This window comes from Pteropus alecto, unplaced genomic scaffold, assembly GCF_000325575.1.
Source record: "Pteropus alecto unplaced genomic scaffold, ASM32557v1 scaffold7, whole genome shotgun sequence".
NCBI classification, from domain to species: domain Eukaryota; kingdom Metazoa; phylum Chordata; class Mammalia; order Chiroptera; family Pteropodidae; genus Pteropus; species Pteropus alecto.
Window position 1 is genome coordinate 49085661 of NW_006494614.1, and position 17782 is coordinate 49103442.

At 34.9% G+C, this 17782-nt stretch overlaps 1 protein-coding gene and 1 pseudogene across 3 annotated transcripts in view; one reads left to right on the forward strand and one right to left on the reverse strand.

Annotated features, from left to right (window-relative positions):
• NARS2 (asparaginyl-tRNA synthetase 2, mitochondrial) overlaps nt 1-17782 on the reverse strand; it is a 102453-nt gene that overhangs the window by 20249 nt on the left and 64422 nt on the right. For all 3 annotated transcript variants that reach the window (XM_006926654.2, XM_025042696.1, XM_025042695.1), the window contains 3 exons: nt 7590-7722; nt 4007-4105; nt 3856-3893 (listed from right to left, as the gene is read on the reverse strand). In XM_006926654.2, coding sequence (XP_006926716.1) covers nt 3856-3893; nt 4007-4105; nt 7590-7722 — 270 coding nt within the window. The remainder of the gene's footprint in view (nt 1-3855; nt 3894-4006; nt 4106-7589; nt 7723-17782) is intronic.
• On the forward strand, nt 15461-15576 carry LOC112474892 (annotated as a pseudogene).

The following is a 17782-nucleotide window of genomic DNA, read 5'->3' on the forward strand; positions in this document are numbered from 1 at the left end:
GAAATATAAAAGTAGTCAAAATGAAAACCACAAGGATTTTGTGTCATTGATATGTTACTGTTACATTAAGAAAAAATGACTCTCGTGTCTAAATATCTCTTGTAATTCTCGATCTTCTTCCATACTCCCCCTACACCTTAAGTTGAGGCAGGCTTTCACGTTCAAATTACAGTTCTGATACTGGATATCCTTAATGGCCTTCAACTTTCTCTACTAATTTTTCTTGATATGTATACAGAATATTTCTTCTCCTTCCCAGAAACTATTTCCAAAATGCTTTGAGGAAAGGAGAAGACATTATAAAATTGCATGAAACAGTATCGAATTACCTTTATATTTCAAATTTTTTATTGTTGAATGAAGAAAATTATCCTGAAGCTGTTAGAGTAAAACTGCTCTGTTAAAGAGATCATTATTAGCATTTTTTGCCTCAAATTCACACAGATAAATGAAAATAAAAAAGTAAATACTCTATAGATTAAAAACCCTAAATCTATAAAGGAAATATAATTAAATTCTATTTCTGCTTGATAAAGGCTAAATTCAATTACTACACAGATTCTTGAAATATTATTACATAAAACAATCAAAACATAGTCAGGTGTACTATTTATTTAAAATAGTACAAGTCATACGGTATCGTGTGTGTGTGTGTCTGTGTGTGTATTTTGGGGAGTGTCTCAATTCTAATTTATCATGCTTAGGTCTTCTCTCATGTCCTCTCATGGCTGTTAAACATCTCTGGTCTCAAAGACTGGCAACTCCTCCTCCCAACCCCCCGCCCCACCCAATATCCTGTACCCTCCACCTTGAGAATCCTTAGAATCATGTCATTTATGTATACTCCTCTGGTGTTCAGTTTTCTTTTCATTTCTAGCTCCTGGAACTCCTACTTTCTAATGAACTCAACAATGCATTTAAAAAGATTTTATAATATTTTAACTAATACTTTTATATCTTTATAGCAAGAGTGTTTCCAAGTTTCTAGTCTGACATACTGCTTAAACAGTATGGTCATTTAATCCTTTCAACGATAAGACAGCCAAATTATCACTTTATGGATAAGAAAACAAGTTCAGGAAGGTTAAAGATTTACAGTTAATTAAGTTCATAGTTGTAATGAAATGTTCATGCAAATATTGAACTATTCATCTTTTTCTCTAGATTTTAAATTTCATAACAAGAGCAATTCATGCCTATTTTCACTACTGAATCCTCAATGACTGGCACAGTGCCTAACTCATAGTAGTCAATAAGTATTTGTTGAAAAATATTAATTCATTCATTAATAGCTAATAAGTGGCAGAGCCAAGATAAGAATCCAGGTCCTCTGAATCACAGTTGTCTACACCTACTATCTAAAGTAAAAAGAGATATGAGTTAATAGGAAACTTCAGGGGGAGGACCTAGTCTAAGGAAGACCCTCACTCCCATGGTTACTCAAATGTCATTTATTCATTCACTCAGTTATTCAGTAAATATTTACTGAGTTCCTGTTAGAGGCACTGTGCTAAGCAATGGGAGTAGAATAGTTAGCAAAATAAATAAGTCCTTGACCACGCAGAGGTGATAGACTCTGAACAAATAATCACACATATAAAAACCTCAACCATGATGTGTGCTGTGTGGCATGGGTGATAGTGATAGCAATGACTGATATGGCACATCTCCTGAAGCCATTTCCCAGCCTTAGAATTTTACAGACATGGACTTCAAAGCATAACAGTTTAGTGATATACAAAGGTCTTAAGGACAGTGGGGGAGCTACAACTACTCTAGTGTTAATTTCAGTGCTCTTCCAAATACATAAAGGATAGTGGCTGAAGGCATGAGCTTTGAAATTAGATAAATAAGAGTTTGAATCTCCATTTTATCTTTACTCAATCTCTTTGAGTTGATTCTTCATCTATAAGATGGCAATAATAACTACTTATAGAGTTGAGAAGATAAATGAACCACTAATGTATGTAAAATTTATCACTGGTACACAGTAAATATTCAATAAATGGTAGATATATTTTTCCCCCTCTAAGATCTAATTCATTAGATAGAAGCTACATCACTTCTCTTAAGATCTTCTCCCTGGTTTTGTCATGAGCACAGATTCTTTGGGATGCCCAAATTACTTCTTTCCTTATCTACTTAATTACTTTTATCAATATACTTATGCTCAGAACTCTCCTGTGAACTTCAGATCTGTACACTCAAATTGCCTACCCAATATCTAAAACTGGATGTCTAAATGCTTCTTGATCTTAACCTGATGATGATGATCCTGATACCATTCCCTCTCTTCCCCCAAACTCCCAGCTACTCTTATGGCTTTCCCAATCTCAGTTAATGGCAACTCCATTTTTACAACCATGTAAAGCAAAAGCACTGAAGTCACCCTTGACTCTTCTCTCTCTTTCTAATTCTCCACAAATCCTGTTTGTTCTATCTTTAAAATATATCCAGAATAGAACAACTTCTTTCTACCTCCATTGTCACTACCCTAGTCTGTAATGGTTAATTTTATGTGTTAACTTGGCTTGGCTAGGGTACTCAGGTATTTAATAAAACATTGTTTGGGATGTTCCTGTTAAGATTTTTTTTTTTTTTGGGGGGGATGAAATTAACATTTAAATCAGTGGACTCTGAGTAAAGCAGATTACCCTCCATAATGCAGGGGCCACATCTAATTAGCTGGAGACCTTAACAGAACAAATACTGGCCTCCCCCAAGAAGGAATTCTGCCAGCAGACTGCTTCTAGACTTGAATTTTAATTCCTCCCTGCAGGACTACTCCATCAGATTTGGAACTTGCCAAGCCTCCACAATTGGGTGAGCTAATTCTTTAAAATAAATCTTTCTCTCTCTATATATACCATGTTGGTCTTGTTTTTCTGGAGAACCCTGATTAATACATGAGCCAAACCATCATTTCCTCTCACCTAGATGGCTGTAATAATCTCCTAGTGGGTTTTCTGCTCTCACTCTTTTCCTGCTACAGTTTTTTCTCAATAAGAGGCAAGAGTGATCCTATTCCCCCACCTCTGCTGCCCTGTTATTCACTCAGGTTCAATGATACAACACTTTTAACTTGTAGCCTGAGGTCTGGGATGACGTCCAAAATTCTCAGCTCAATCAATCTACCAAGTTTTTCTTATTCCCCTCCTCAGGGATAGGTTAGATTTTTTTATTAGAAAAAAACCTTCCTAAATTTAAAGATTGTGAGTGAAGAATGATATCAACTTATTTTCAAAAACAATTTTCTACTCTTCTGAGAATCAGACTTACTTTCTAAACACACTGTAAATACACTGAATACTAAGTCTTATATGTCTATTTGGTTAAGGTGATTGGTGGAATAAACGAGTCCAATATCAAGTACTATAACAGAATTATAGCGGAAATGAAGCAATAATATCTGTGTTACCTTAAAACACAGATCTTTAGGGTTAAAAAAAGCACCAAAAAAGCCAGTTCAGAATGTACTATCAGATTTTTAGTAAGTGAAGGTAAAGAAGAAAAAGAAGACTGAAACAGAAAAACTGAGAGGCAGACATTATATGTATGAATTTTAAGTTTGTTTTTTTAATTAAGCTAAATTTTGATTACTAAAATCAGTATTAGTTTGAATTGCATTAATAGTTAATAATTACCATGTTCATTTATCTTGCTATAATTTATTCATGAAACATTGATTATCAACCATGAACCAGATATAGGAGCTATGAAAATAATTAAAACATGGGTCTTCCTTGGGTCTAGGGAGTGTGAGAGCAGATATATAAATAAAAAAATTTAATACAGTGTGATAAGTATGATGATAAAGTATGAATAAAGTTCAGAGAAAGTATAATATCTACTTACATTAAAAAATTGTTTTTCAGCATGTGTTCTAATCTGTCCTTGGTAAGAAAAGAAAAAAAAGAAAATGTATTATTAAATGTAATTATTTCAATATATGTAATTAACATATTTCAAGAGCAGATGTACTAGGCTTTATCCACAAACTAATTACCTTTAGGCCAGGAGCTATGAATTTATGACAGAGTTCAACATCTTCAGGACAATTGGAGAGAACCGTCAATGTTGCAGACTTGAAGAGCCCCTCCATAACCTATGAAAAACAACACAGAATTGCCTGACAAGTTAGCTATTTTATATAAAAAATTTGTTTAGGGTCTTGTAAGAACTGCTCTCCAGGTTTTAGCAACCATAAATCCATCAGACTTCTTAATCCTTTAATGTGCTATAGCAAGTTAGTTCAGTTTTCCAGATTGATTAGAAGAGGCATCCCAACGTCTCAGAGGGGGTAAAAAGAGAAAGAAAAATGTTTGAATTTTTTGTTAACAGTTTCATACTGGTATTGAAGTGAGATGTCAAATAAATAGCTAAAACTGTTGGATGCCTCTTTAAATTTCAATATACTCACTTACAGAATCACAATAACAGTACCTAGGATTGTTATGAGAATTGAGATAATCCATGTAAAAGATTTAGTTTAGCATCTGGATCACAGAAGCACACAACAAATATTAGTTGTGAAGAGTGAGAAACTTTGAAAAGTGCTTCATTTAGTCATTGGTAAATGAAAGTAAACTTTAAAGTTAGAGAAGCGATGAGATATATTTACATCTAAATATATACATTTTTGCTTTGCTAAAGCAAAAAGTAAAAATAACACAAATTATATCACACAAATCAGTATGTTAAAATTCATTCTACCAGGGGTGTCCATAGAAGTCTCATGGGAAAAAATAATTTGTAGAAGAAAAAAGTGATTGGAATGGAAAATGTTTCCTCAAATATTTTTAATCAAAACTAAAATTTTTGGTTTGAAGTCAATGGACCGTATTAGGCCCTCCAAATGTACTCATAAAGATACATACGCTTTTAAGTATGGGCTGCCTCAGAGGCAGGCATCTTCCTTTCCTGTCTTGCATTACTGGTGTACCTATCACGGCTGCAAACACAGTGGGGGCATAAGCATCTACTGAAGTAATTTAATGTGATCGGATATAAGAAAGTAATTAATTACCAAGTGACAACCAGATATATTTATATATATTATATATAGTACAGGAATGAGGAATAACTTGATGAAAGAAGAGCAAAAAGAGGCTGAAGATCTTTTACCTTGAGGCTATATCACCTTCTATCTAGTAGTGTGATAAGGAAATCACTAAGTAACTGAATGATTTATGAAGGGTCATATCCTCAATACTAAAAAAAAGCCAGTGCATACTGGGAGGAAAAAAGAATGCGTAGGTTAGATGGTATGCCTATACTGCTGAGAAACACAATATACTTATGTGTAAGAGGAAGACTTTGACCACTGTAGCTGTTAAATCGGTGTCTTTCATGAGCAGTAAATTTCCATTTGAAGAAGTAAATCATTGGCTTCTCTAACCTTGACTTTCAGACTATGCTCTATAAATCTATTTAATGAAAAAAGAAACTTAACTAAAAGGTTAGCATAACCCTCAGATGTTTAAAAAATATATTAGTCAATGGCACTAAAATAGTAATATTTAATTATTATACCTCATGAGGGGAAAAAAAACCTTTGTTACCATATTCTGATTAAATATTTAAGAGACCACGCTTCATCAAGATAAAAATTTCCACAGAATTTATCAAAGGGAGAAAATTTAAGCAGGAGATTACTTTTTAGGGAGCATACTTTTTTCTTCTATCTTTAGGAAAAAAGTTTATATTTCAATTAATTAAATCATTCAACGGTGTATGCCTTGGGTACGACTCAGTAGAGTATCAACTACGTAAGAATTATTTAATTATAGAACATAATTATAGAGCAAAGATTATAATTTTAATAAATTCTAACATAATTTTATGTATGCTTCATAACCTTTCCCTCTGGTATCTATGTTGGGTCAATGGACGTCAAAGCAGAAATAGGGAGGTAAAAAGTGTGGTTCTGTTTCTTACAATACTCTCATTGCCTGAGAGAAAGAATAATACAGAATTGAGTGGTAGACTCAAAGTAAAATCTGCTTAAGGAATTTTACTGACTCCTTGTGAGGCTCAGATCCTGAATCCCTACACTCTACAAAAAGGTTACTCAACAGTGTTACTATTGACATTTTTGGCCAGATAATTCTTTGTTGGGGGGGGGGGGCAGTGTGTGGATTAGGCTGTGCATTATACAATGATGAAAAGCATCCCTAGCCTTTACCCACCAGATGACATAGCAACCACTCTCCCCTACTTCTCTGCTCACCCCCTATAAAGGACAACTAAAAAATGGCCCCTGAGGGACACTGATCTAGAACAATCAGTGGGAGATGTTAAAGGGGTACAGAAGTGAATACTGTGGTATGTGGCCAGAACACCTCTTTGAGACCAGAGTTTTATCCACTGGGAATAGTAACTGCTGATGATTCACAGTTGAATCCCTCTCCAGGAACTGTCCAGGTCAAGAGTGCTGCCTTACCCAAGGTTACACCTCTTCCTAAGGCTAGCCCATGTCTAATGACTGGTTGATGGGCAGAGGCACAAAGGCCCACTCCCTTGTCTTCAAGTGAAGCAACCATAAAGGATCATCTAATTCCAAAGTTTCTCAGAGCACTGACTCAGGCCTCTGTTTGTAAATGTATCACAGCTGACTTTTCCCTCTGCTCAGTGCTGTCTGCTTTCTTTCCTTACATGTGTTTCCTTACAAGCATCCCCTGCACATAGATCTCTGCTTTAGAGTTTGTTTCCTAGGAAATCCAACCTAAGACAGGATAATAAAATAGTGAGCCCATTTTATTAGGTGGTATATGTGGTATCTATGTTTTAAGTAGAATTGAGTCATTTGCTGGGTAAATAAGAATAGAAAGATATGTAAATGAATAGAAGTGAGAACTGATGAAAATTGCCTCCAAAAGGGTTCCTGCCGCTATTTGTATCTCCCTCTAAATCATTCTTCATATTGCTGCAAGAGAGATTTTTCTAAAATATAAATCTGACCATAGCTTTTTCCCACTGAAAATTCTTTCTTCTTTACCTTTTGAATGAAATTCAAGCTCCTTAGCATGGCCTTTAAACACAAAGTTTTTCTTTCATGTGACTCTTGACTGCCTCTCCAGCCTTATCCCTTGCCCAAAACAGAGCTCTGACAGCTCCTGTGGATAGTTTATAATATAGCTATTTAGATGTTTCTCTAACCATAGAGATATTTTATTGATTTGCCTAGCAAATACCAAGAGCTACTATTTACAGAGCCTGCTATGTATAGACCCATACTAGGTGCTTTATATTATTTACATTATTTAATTTACTCCTCACAATAACCTTATGAAATAGGTACTATTACTCCCATTTTACAATTGAAGCTAAAGATCACCAATGTTCGGTAACATCATAACAAAGTTAATGGCAGACCTGGGATATGAATTTAAATTAAGTTTACTTACTCTAAGTAAACTATGATACTAAAAGCATTCAGCAGATGTTTATTAAATTAAGTAGTTCTCCATCTTCTTCATTCTATGAATGCCTGTAATGCACAGATGTTCGAAGTAAAAAATGTATACAGAAGCATTTTTATGTCACAGATGCCTGACATTTAGAGACTATTTTAAAACTTGAGTACCTACCTTCATGAGATCTTGAAGGCTCTCAATGAAAGAAATCTCTGCTTCTACCATATAAAACTCTGCCAGGTGTCTCCGGCTCTGAGAATTCTCTGCTCGAAATGTTGGACCAAAGGTAAACACTTGAGTAAATGCTCTGCAATTCAAGATTAAGAATATAAAAATAGGATTCGCATGATTATTTTTAAGTATTTAAATACTCAGTGAGCTCTTAAGGAAAAAAGTTTTATGTGTCTGTCTTAACTACAAATCCACACATGTTAGCTGCTATATTTTTCTAATGGGTAATAATAATAGTTTCATTAAAAATGTTACACTTATAGAAACTATTTTATCCTGAAGGAATCTGCAAATGTTTTACAAACCCTATGGCTTACTAAATATAGAATTATAACCACTTCTGGGTGCACTCTACTGCAGCTGCCTTAAACAGCAGGCAACTACATTTCACAGCAATCAAGAACAAAGTAAAGGAAAAATACCACAGCCCAAAAAGCCACACAGAGAATCTAGATAGTAACTGTTAAAACTAGAATTTCAAGTGGATAAGGTGTGCTAATTATATTTTAAATATTGAAAAAATAATATCAGATAAGTATGGTGATTTGCCTTGTTCAAAGCCCACTCAAGTCCTTTACAACCACCCATGTTTCAATTAATGCTGAATGACCCCTGAAATTTCAGGGTGAGGGCAGATTTTGAAGAACTGTCTACTTTATTCTCTGTGTTTCAGAAAGGACAATAGCTCAACAATCCAAAAGAGAAAATAATTTATTTTTTAATTCCTGCAGATGTGGACACTACATCTTCATTCTTACAGTCCTCTCATATGGAAAAAGGGCAAGAGCTGAGATTAGATCAAAGGTATTTCTTAAGGACTATCTAATCTTTGAATTTTAACATTTTACTAGAACAATAGAAAAGGTTTGGAGTTCCTTAGCTATTATCCTTAGTACTTTTCATTTGTCTGTCATCAATCAAATAACATGAACATCAGAAAACATAGTGCAGAAAATAAGATTGTGTATATACGTACCAGTCTTTTTTTTTTTTTTAAGTAAAGATACTCTAGGAAATGAAACAGTAAAATAATTATAATGGGAATCAAAAGATTTATTTTTTTCTTTCAAAAGGCCAATTAATTAAGGCCTAGTTGGTAAGAAGCTTAGGAATTTGCATTTCGGTTCTAAAGCCACCTTCCTGAGACCATGAACACTTAACCTCTGAGAACCTTAGTTTCTAATGGAAAAATAAACAGTTAAGAACTCAAACTATTACTATGGTAACCTCTCTCCCAAGATTCAGATATGCAGACTTGCTTACTAGACTGTTTCTGAAAACACTGACTACCTTGTACAAAAGGAAAACTCTTGCCCTACTCCCCCAAACAAACAAAAAATAATGAACAATCCTGCTTTTCTTTCTATATTTCTCCCAGCTGTTAATCTCGGCTAATCAACCCAGTCACCTAAAACAGATTCCTCCACCCCATTTCCTGTATCATATTAAGCACAAAATTATGTTGTTTATACCTAGGAAATCTCTCTAAAATCTAGATACTTTATTTCCACAGGCCTGTCTTAGTACAAACTCTTGTGTCTTGCTTGAAAAACTACAACAGCTTTTTAAAAAAATTAGTATTTTTATTAAACTACAACTAACATACAATATTGTGTTAGTTTCAAGTGTACACCATATTTAGTTAACACTTATATACCTAAAGAAGTGACCACCACATAAAAGTCCAGCAACCACCTGACACTGTACAACACTATTACAATATTACTGACTACATTCCCTATGCTGTACACCTCATCCCAACTTATTTGCTTTATATCTGGAAACTTGAACCTTTTATTCCCTTCCACCCCTTCCCACTTCCCCGTTTTTTTGATTTTTCAATTACGGCTGACATTCAATATTATTTTATATCAGTTTCAGGTGCACAGCATAGGTTAGACATTTATATAATTTACAAAGTGGTCCCCCTAACAAATCTAGCACCCACCTGGCGCCACACATATTTATTACCATATTACTGACTATATTCTCTATGCTATATTTTACATCCCTATGACTATTTTATAACTACCAATTTGTACTTCTTAATCCCTTCACATTTTTCACCCAGTTCCCCAACACCCCTCCCACCTGGCAACCATCAGCTTGTCTCCTGCATCTATGAATCTGTTTCTGTTTTGTTTATTTAGTTCTTTAGATTCCACTTATAAGTAATATCATATGGTATTTGTCTTTGCCTGACTTATTTCACTTAACATAATACCTTCCAGGTCCATCCATGCTGCACAACAGATTTTTAATTGATGTCTGCCACCTGTCTTTCTTCCTCCAGCCCTAAGCTACTACACATTTTCCAACTTAAATTTGATATCAGCCCTAATTTAAAAATCTTTAATGATTCCTCACTGCTCCAAGGATAAAATTAAAACTCCTAACTATGACTTGACTTTCCTTCACAAAGCCTTTTCTCCAGCTACAGTGAAGACATTTTCCTTACACAGTCTTTGTATTTGTAATGCTCATCCCTTGCTCTTTTCTCTCTAAATGGCAAATGTACATCTATCCTTCCAGACTTGGCTGAAATGTCACTTTCCCTTTGTAACCTTGGCATACACCCTTCAATTTATTGTTCCCTCTTTTATGTGACTATAACCCTTTGTTCGTATATTATATAGAACATATCACTTTGAAATGTAATTGTGTATTTCAGTATCTTTCTCCTCCAATAAACTATGAAATTTTCCAGAGCAGAAATCATGTTTTATTCATCTTTGCATCTCTAGTGCCTAAGATAAAACAGGTGCTCATGTTGAATGAATGAGTACTAATGATGATAACAGGCTTCCTCAGTTGTAAACTAGAAAAGCACAATATCCTCAAAAACAGTGACATTAAAAATAATGTACAGAAAAATACTCAAACATATGTTACTGTGGCTGTTATTTAGTACTTAAAATGGGTCAAACAATCTAGGTCTTTCCCAAACAATAAATTCAAAAATTACAAGGCCGTGAGTTTCCAATCTGTGGCTCTGCAACTTCTAGGTAGGTTGTCAATAGTATATCTAAATAAATAAAATGACATTTCTTTCTGGTACTGTATCACAAGAAATTATATATACAGATGTTCACTAACAATAAAAGATATTTTATTGAGATTTTCCAGGGCATAAATAGAAACAAGGTGGCCTAGGTGAAACTGACTTTTGAGGTTGTGAGGGAGACTTACAAGAAATGATCAGTTACCCTCTTGAAATACAAGGAAGGCCAATGGGATTGCTGCTCAAAAGGGACAAGGTATTTGTATTAAGGTACCAGGTACAGGGACAGCAGTGGTTTCTAAAAGGATCTACAAATTCAGGTCACAAGGGCATCTGCTTCTCATATGGCAATTCCATGCAGGCTGCTCCAAGATGAGTAGCAATAAGGGTATTTTAACGAGGGTTAATAATTTTCCCTAGCAATGCAGGGTAACCTCTCCATTATAAAACATAAAGAGGATCAGGGATTTTTATTTTAATTATGGTAAGGATCAGGCTCTGACTGAGGTACCCAAGAGTTAAGTATTATTCTACTAGTGTAAGTAAAAACTGATGGCCATGGTGCTTCCTCTGAATTAACAGAAAGATAAAATGAACTGGATGGTATATTGAAAAATTGCCTAACTTAACATCTAGTCTTCAAGCAGATGAATGTTTAAATCATTCAATAATGATCACCTATGTCAGTGCCCTGTGTTCTATTATAAAATTAGTGATAGTAGTAGCAGTAGCATTGATAGTGTCTGCCATTAGTAAGTGCTCCTTGTGGACCAGGCATCAGATGTAAGAACCTTATAGTTAACTCTTTTATAGTTAACGCAATAAAGTATTGTTACTTCTATTTTTCAGATTAAGAAACTGAAGTTCAGAGAGGTTTAGAAGCTTTCCCAAAAGTCACAGAAGCATAGCCTAATAAATAGTAGAGGCCAGATTCAAATCCAAATCTAATTGTAATGTTCATAGCCCTAATTATATTAAAATAATGATGCTCATAACTGAACATTGGCAAACTCAGAAAATTAGAAAGAAAAATTTGTAATTCAGCCCCGCCTCCTCCTTCTCAAAGATAACTAGGGTAAGTAGTTTGGTATATTTCCATTCCTTATGAATAGCTTATTTGTTTTATGTATTAACATTATAGCTCTCTGGGATATGTTGCCTTCATGTAAATTATGAGAATGATAAATTTTCACCAATATTTTGTAAATTTTAGCAAGTCATTTAGCTTTTCTGGTCTTCAAATTCTTCCATGAGTAAAAGATTGGGGCAGCTTGGCATTAATTTCTAGTATCTTTGCAATGATTTTGTTTCTAAGTATATGTGAAGTCACTCTTATCTTAATTCATGCTGATTTTTTTATTTTTCCCTGTCTTCTACATACATGAAAGCCATTTGCAGTAAGGCTTGGGCCAACTAACATTTAAAATAAGATCTGAGAACAAGGCCATTTCTAAAATAAAATACAAAACCGGTGAAAGGCCAGTTACTGCTGTGAGAAGAGACCAGCAGAAAAAGAAAACACATAGCACTAAAAAGTATTCTTGTGCCAAATTATCGAGAGAGGAAAGCTATATAAGGAAAGTCCATGAGCTTGGAGTTGATGTTTAAGATAACAAAAGTACATTCAATACACATCAGCCAAGATAGCTACAAAAATGGCTTTTTAAAAACAAAAAGTAAAGTTACCAAGAAAAGGTTCTTCAAAGGTCATTTTCTCCCTTGAGAGGAGTTTTAAGAAGCCTTCAATTGGCAAGTGCAATAGTATAAAATGGTCACTGATTGCCTGGCCATTTATTCTTTCTGGTCTTGAAATTTAAGAGCTGATATTTATATTTTGAAAGAATAGAGGAATTACTTCTCTTTAGCTGGGGAAGAACTTATTTAGCAACTTCCCCAAAGTCCCCCCAATTCTCAACCTCCTATCTGTCAATAAATGTTTACTGAACTGAAATGAACTCACATCTTTAAACTGGCTTTTACAACAGTCTTTGTCAAGCAGTATTCTCATCTTTCAGAAAATAATAATCTACTTTACTACTGCTTTGTATCCATTGGATTATCAATACTGTGACTTATTTGCTGTTCATTATTTGCAGATGCTAACAGAAAAGACCAGGCACCTCCTTTTCAGCTTTCCCCTATTCCTCTATTGTGCAATACACTCGGTGGAAGGATATAAAAGAGATGTAGCTCTCACCATTTCATCAATACATTTTAAGAATCCTTAGGGAGGATGCACTCTAAAATCTAAAAATTCTTCTTTACCACTATTGCTAAAGACTTCTGCAAAATTAACTTTCTTTAACATGTCCTAAATATTTGATTCAGAACTGAATCTGAGGCCCAAGCATAATTTAATCTTAATTGTATAATGAAATTCAAAGTTTGATAGACTCTGACAACAATCCCGCTAAAGGGCATGGAGGGTCTGCACTCTTCTCTGAGAGGACATCTGAACTGGGGGAAGCAAAGGGAACACAAACACACAGGTCCTAAGGTAGGAAAGAGCGGACATGTTTAAAGAATAATAAGTGGGCCAGCAGCAAGACGGTAACTGATCAGGTCACAGAGGTAGGAAGGGATCAGAACACATAGAGCCTTCTTTACAAGCCATGATAAGAAGAGTCTGGACTTTGATACTTCTTAAAACATTCTCTCCCCTTGAAATGTTTAACACTGTATTCCATTAGTTTTCCTCCTTTTTATCAGACCTCTATCTCTGCCTCCTTCTTATTCTACTCTAGCTGTTCATTAACCACTAGCATTTCTCAAAACGTAGTCCTAGATCCTCTTCTTTTCTCACTGAATACACTCTGCCCAAATCATCTCACCTCAGCCGACGATATCGATTAACTAGCTATTGGCACACAATTCACATATTTATATCTCCTGCGCAGACTTCTATGGATGTGATTGTTTAATGTCCATATCTTTCATTAGACTATAAATTTCAGGAGCAACCTTATCTATTTTTTGATTCATTATAGTATCCTCAGTCCTAACCCAGTGCCTGACACACACTAGACTATTAATGTTTGTCAAATAAGTAAATTAACTCATTTTCTATAAAATATGCTGATCCCCAAATTGAATCTTTAAAACAGCATTGGGATGGGGGCGGGGACAGAGGAGTAAAATGAGGAAGATGGTAAATGAAATATCAATTATTAAGCAAAAAATTCTGCTATTCTCTGAAAAAATTGTTCACAGAAGATACTAGAAGAGAATCAGTTTCTTGAAAAGTGACTGCCCACACATTAATTTTTAATCTGTAGGCAACAATTAAATCTTGAAAAGGACTACATCAGGCAAACCTAATTAGCAAAAATTTTATTTTTTAGAAACTAAAATATTGCTACATGAAAAAAATTACCCTAAGTTTTATTCTATATAAACAAAGCAGCAGCTGATTCATTGGCTTTTCCATGGTGGATACCAACAAGTTAAAACAATAATTGCCACTTCGTCATTTCTGCAGTGACAGGCTCTTCAGAGGACTGACTAGATATGAGATTAGGAAAATAACATTTTTCTAGAGGGTCACAATTTGCTGATTGTTTTTCCTAACTGAATATTTATCCTCGTGTTTCAGTAAGACATGAAAATCACCTTTCCAAAAAAGGTATACGTTGTGTCAACTGCAACTACTCATGCCTAGATTATTTCTCATATTTAGTAGTCCTTGTACTGAGGACCACTAAAGAGAATATGGGAATACTTTAATTTAGGCAAGTGCACCACATGGTATTTACATGTCACTTAAGTCTACAAAGATTTCAAAGGTTACCTCTTCTGAGGCCTGATAATATAGAGGTAGATGAGTCATTATGGCATTACGTTTTTAAGGTTATGGTAGTGATTTAGAGCATGTATTCTAAAGACTTAAGTTTAAATCCTGGCTCCTCAACCTATGAACTAGCCAAGTTAACTTCTTTGAGACTAAATTTCCCCCTGTAAAAATGAGGTTAAGTACACACATGTTCTGAGGTTATTGGAAAGATGAAATGAAACAAAATATGTAAAAAGCTTAACCTAATATTAATTATATGGTGAATATTCAACAAATAGGCAATAGTTATTTTTGTTTCCTTCCTTTCCAAAGTATACAGTTCTCATTTGGTTGGTCTTAAGACCTTTTTATACTTTCAATTGCAGATCTCAAAGAATTTGTTTACATAGATTATTTCTACTAACATTTACCATTAAAACAGAAATTAAAAAAATGCTTATTAATTCATTTAAAAACAATGATAAACCCATCACATGTCATAGAGAACACTTTAAAAATAAAAACTCATAAGAGGAGTGGCACTGTTTTACATTTTTGTAAATCTCTTTCATATCTGGCTTAATAGAAGACAGCTGGATTCTCATCTCTGCTTATGCATTGAATCTGTTGTGCTATCACATGTCATGAAGACTTTGGAAAACTTTACTGTACATTCATGAGAGAATGAAAATGAACAAAGGAAATACTGTCTTAGTATTATTACAAAAATAGTTTTAATTTCGAAGGACTCCCCTTGAAAGGGTCCTGGAGGGCCCCAGGGATCCCCAGACCAAACTTTGAGAAACATTAACTTAGGTAATGGTTCTTAATGAGGAATATTAATTCCTAGCTTTACATTTAAAGACTTATATTGAGAAAATCTAGGGAGGGTCCTGGCCATGAGAATATTTAAAAGTTCCACAAGTAATTATTATGTGATTAAGAATCACTACCTTGGACATGGTTCCATAGTGTGGCGGGTAGCATGTCTGCTTTACACGCAGAAGGTGCTGGGTTTGTGCCCCAGTGGAGCCACAGACCATGGTCTATGGCCATGCCACCCTGAACAAGCCCGATGTCTGACCTCGGAAGCTAAGCAGGGTCGGGCCTGGTTAGTCCTTGGATGGGAGACCATCTAGGAAGACCAGGTGCTGTAGGCATAAATAATAATAAATTAAAAAAAAAGAAAAGAACCACTACCTTTTCTAAGGAGAGCTCAGGGAGGAGAGAATCTTCCAGTGGAGCAGAGGGCAAAAGCTTGCTTGATCTTGATTTTCAGTAAGAGTACAGACTGTGAAAGCAGGACTTCACGATCTTTCTGACCCTTTGGGTTTTAAGCAAGAGGTGTCAGAAAAGTTACCACGGGGTTAAAGTATAGAAAAAAAGAAAAAAAAAGAAAAAGAACCACTACCTTTTAAGTTTAGATCCCTAATCAATATACTTTTTAAAAAGTTTCTTGATAGCTATAACTAAAAAATGGACAATAACGTGTATTGGTGAAGAGACTCCTCATATGCTGCTGGTGGGACTGTAAAATTGTGCAACTGCTGTGTAAAAGTTTGGTGATGCCTCAAAAAGTTAAATATAGAGTTATTACATGACCCAGCAATTCTGCTCCTGAGTATATACCCCAAAGAATAAAAACAGGTGTTGAAATAAAACCTCGTATATAGATGTTCATAGCAGCATTATTCATAATAGTTAAAAAGTAGAAACAACCCAAATATTCATCAATAGATTAAGAGGTAAACAAAATGTGGTATATCTATTCAATGGAATATTACTCAGCCATAAAGAAGAATGAAGTACTAATATATTCTACAGTATAGATGAACCTTGAAAACATTATGCTAAATGAAGGAAGGCAGACACAAAAGGCCACATATTGTATGATTTCATTTCTATGAAATATCCAGAGCAGGTAATTCTGTAGAGACAAAAAGCAGAAGAGTGATTGCCACGGGCTATGGAAAAGGAGGAATGGAGAATGACTGCTTCATGTGTACAGGGTTTCCTTCTGGGGGTCGTAAAAATGTTCTGGAACTAGAGAGTGGTATTTGTTGCGTAATGTCACTAATAGTAAATTTCATGGTATATGTATTTTATCACAATAAGTTTTACAAATTTATTGAAACTAATTGTCCATCATGCACTTTACACGTGATTTATTTCATCCTTGCTACCGTATGAGGCAGGTGATTCCACCTCACTTTACAACTGAAGAAACTGAGGCTTAGACAAGTTGAGCAACTATTCCAAAGTAGCATAGCAAAGCTGGCTTTAACCAAAACACTTTGACTCCATGGCCCACTTTCTGTATGCTGCATGTGGGCACGCTTCAAAACTAACGAAGTACATCACAGATGATCAATGGTCCCATAACCCCAAAAAACACTATCATATGTTCCAAAGAGAAGTTTTATACCCTGAATGCCCCTCTATTCAATATCGTCATTCCATTCTTGGAGGCTGTTCCTGATTCACCTTTCTTCCTTCACTTGCTATTTCAGCAATTCCCACTTTCTAGTAAATATTATTATTATACACTAGTAAATATTATTATACACTAGTAAATATTATTCACCTTTCTTCCTTCACTTGCTATTTCAGCAATTCCCACTTTCTATCACTTACTCCTTTCTGTCTTATGCTTTTCTCTATCTACATCCCCTCTTAGTAGAAAGGGGACAGTCATTTTCAAGTATCGATGGTCCATTGGGAAACATTTTCATTTTACTTTAGGTTATAAAAAATGATAACACATCCAATGTACTTTATAGCTCTTTTTGCTATAGCCACTTTTGCTTGCTCAGGCTCAGGGATTTATCAACAAAGACTTATTTTGTTGCATGCTTCTCCACCCTCCACCCCTACCCAGGTTCTTTTACCTACTTTCAGGTTCAAAGCCATTGTGGAACATTGTGGATCCTGAAAGGCTGAATTTGAGAAAAAGGAGGCTTTATTATAAATGCTTAGATGATCTAGAGCAATGGTTCTAAAACTGGCATATATTAGAATCATCTAAGTTTGTTAAAACCCAGCTTTCTGGACCTCACTCTCAGAGTTTCTGCTTCAGTAAATCTTAGGGTAGGTTTAGGAGTTCATATTTCTATAAGTTCCCCAGTGATGCTGCTGCTAGTGGTGTAAGGACAACACTTTGAGAACAACTGACTTAGGGTGGTCTCCATCTTGGCTGCATTGGAGAATAACCTGCAGTACTTCAAAAAACAATCTTGATGCGCAGTCCCATCCCTAGACCAATTAAATCTGTTTTTCTGGGGGTTTGAACTAAAATATGATACATCTTTATTTTTTAAAAATCTATTCAGACATTTATAGCCAGAATTGAGAACCACTGATCTAGAC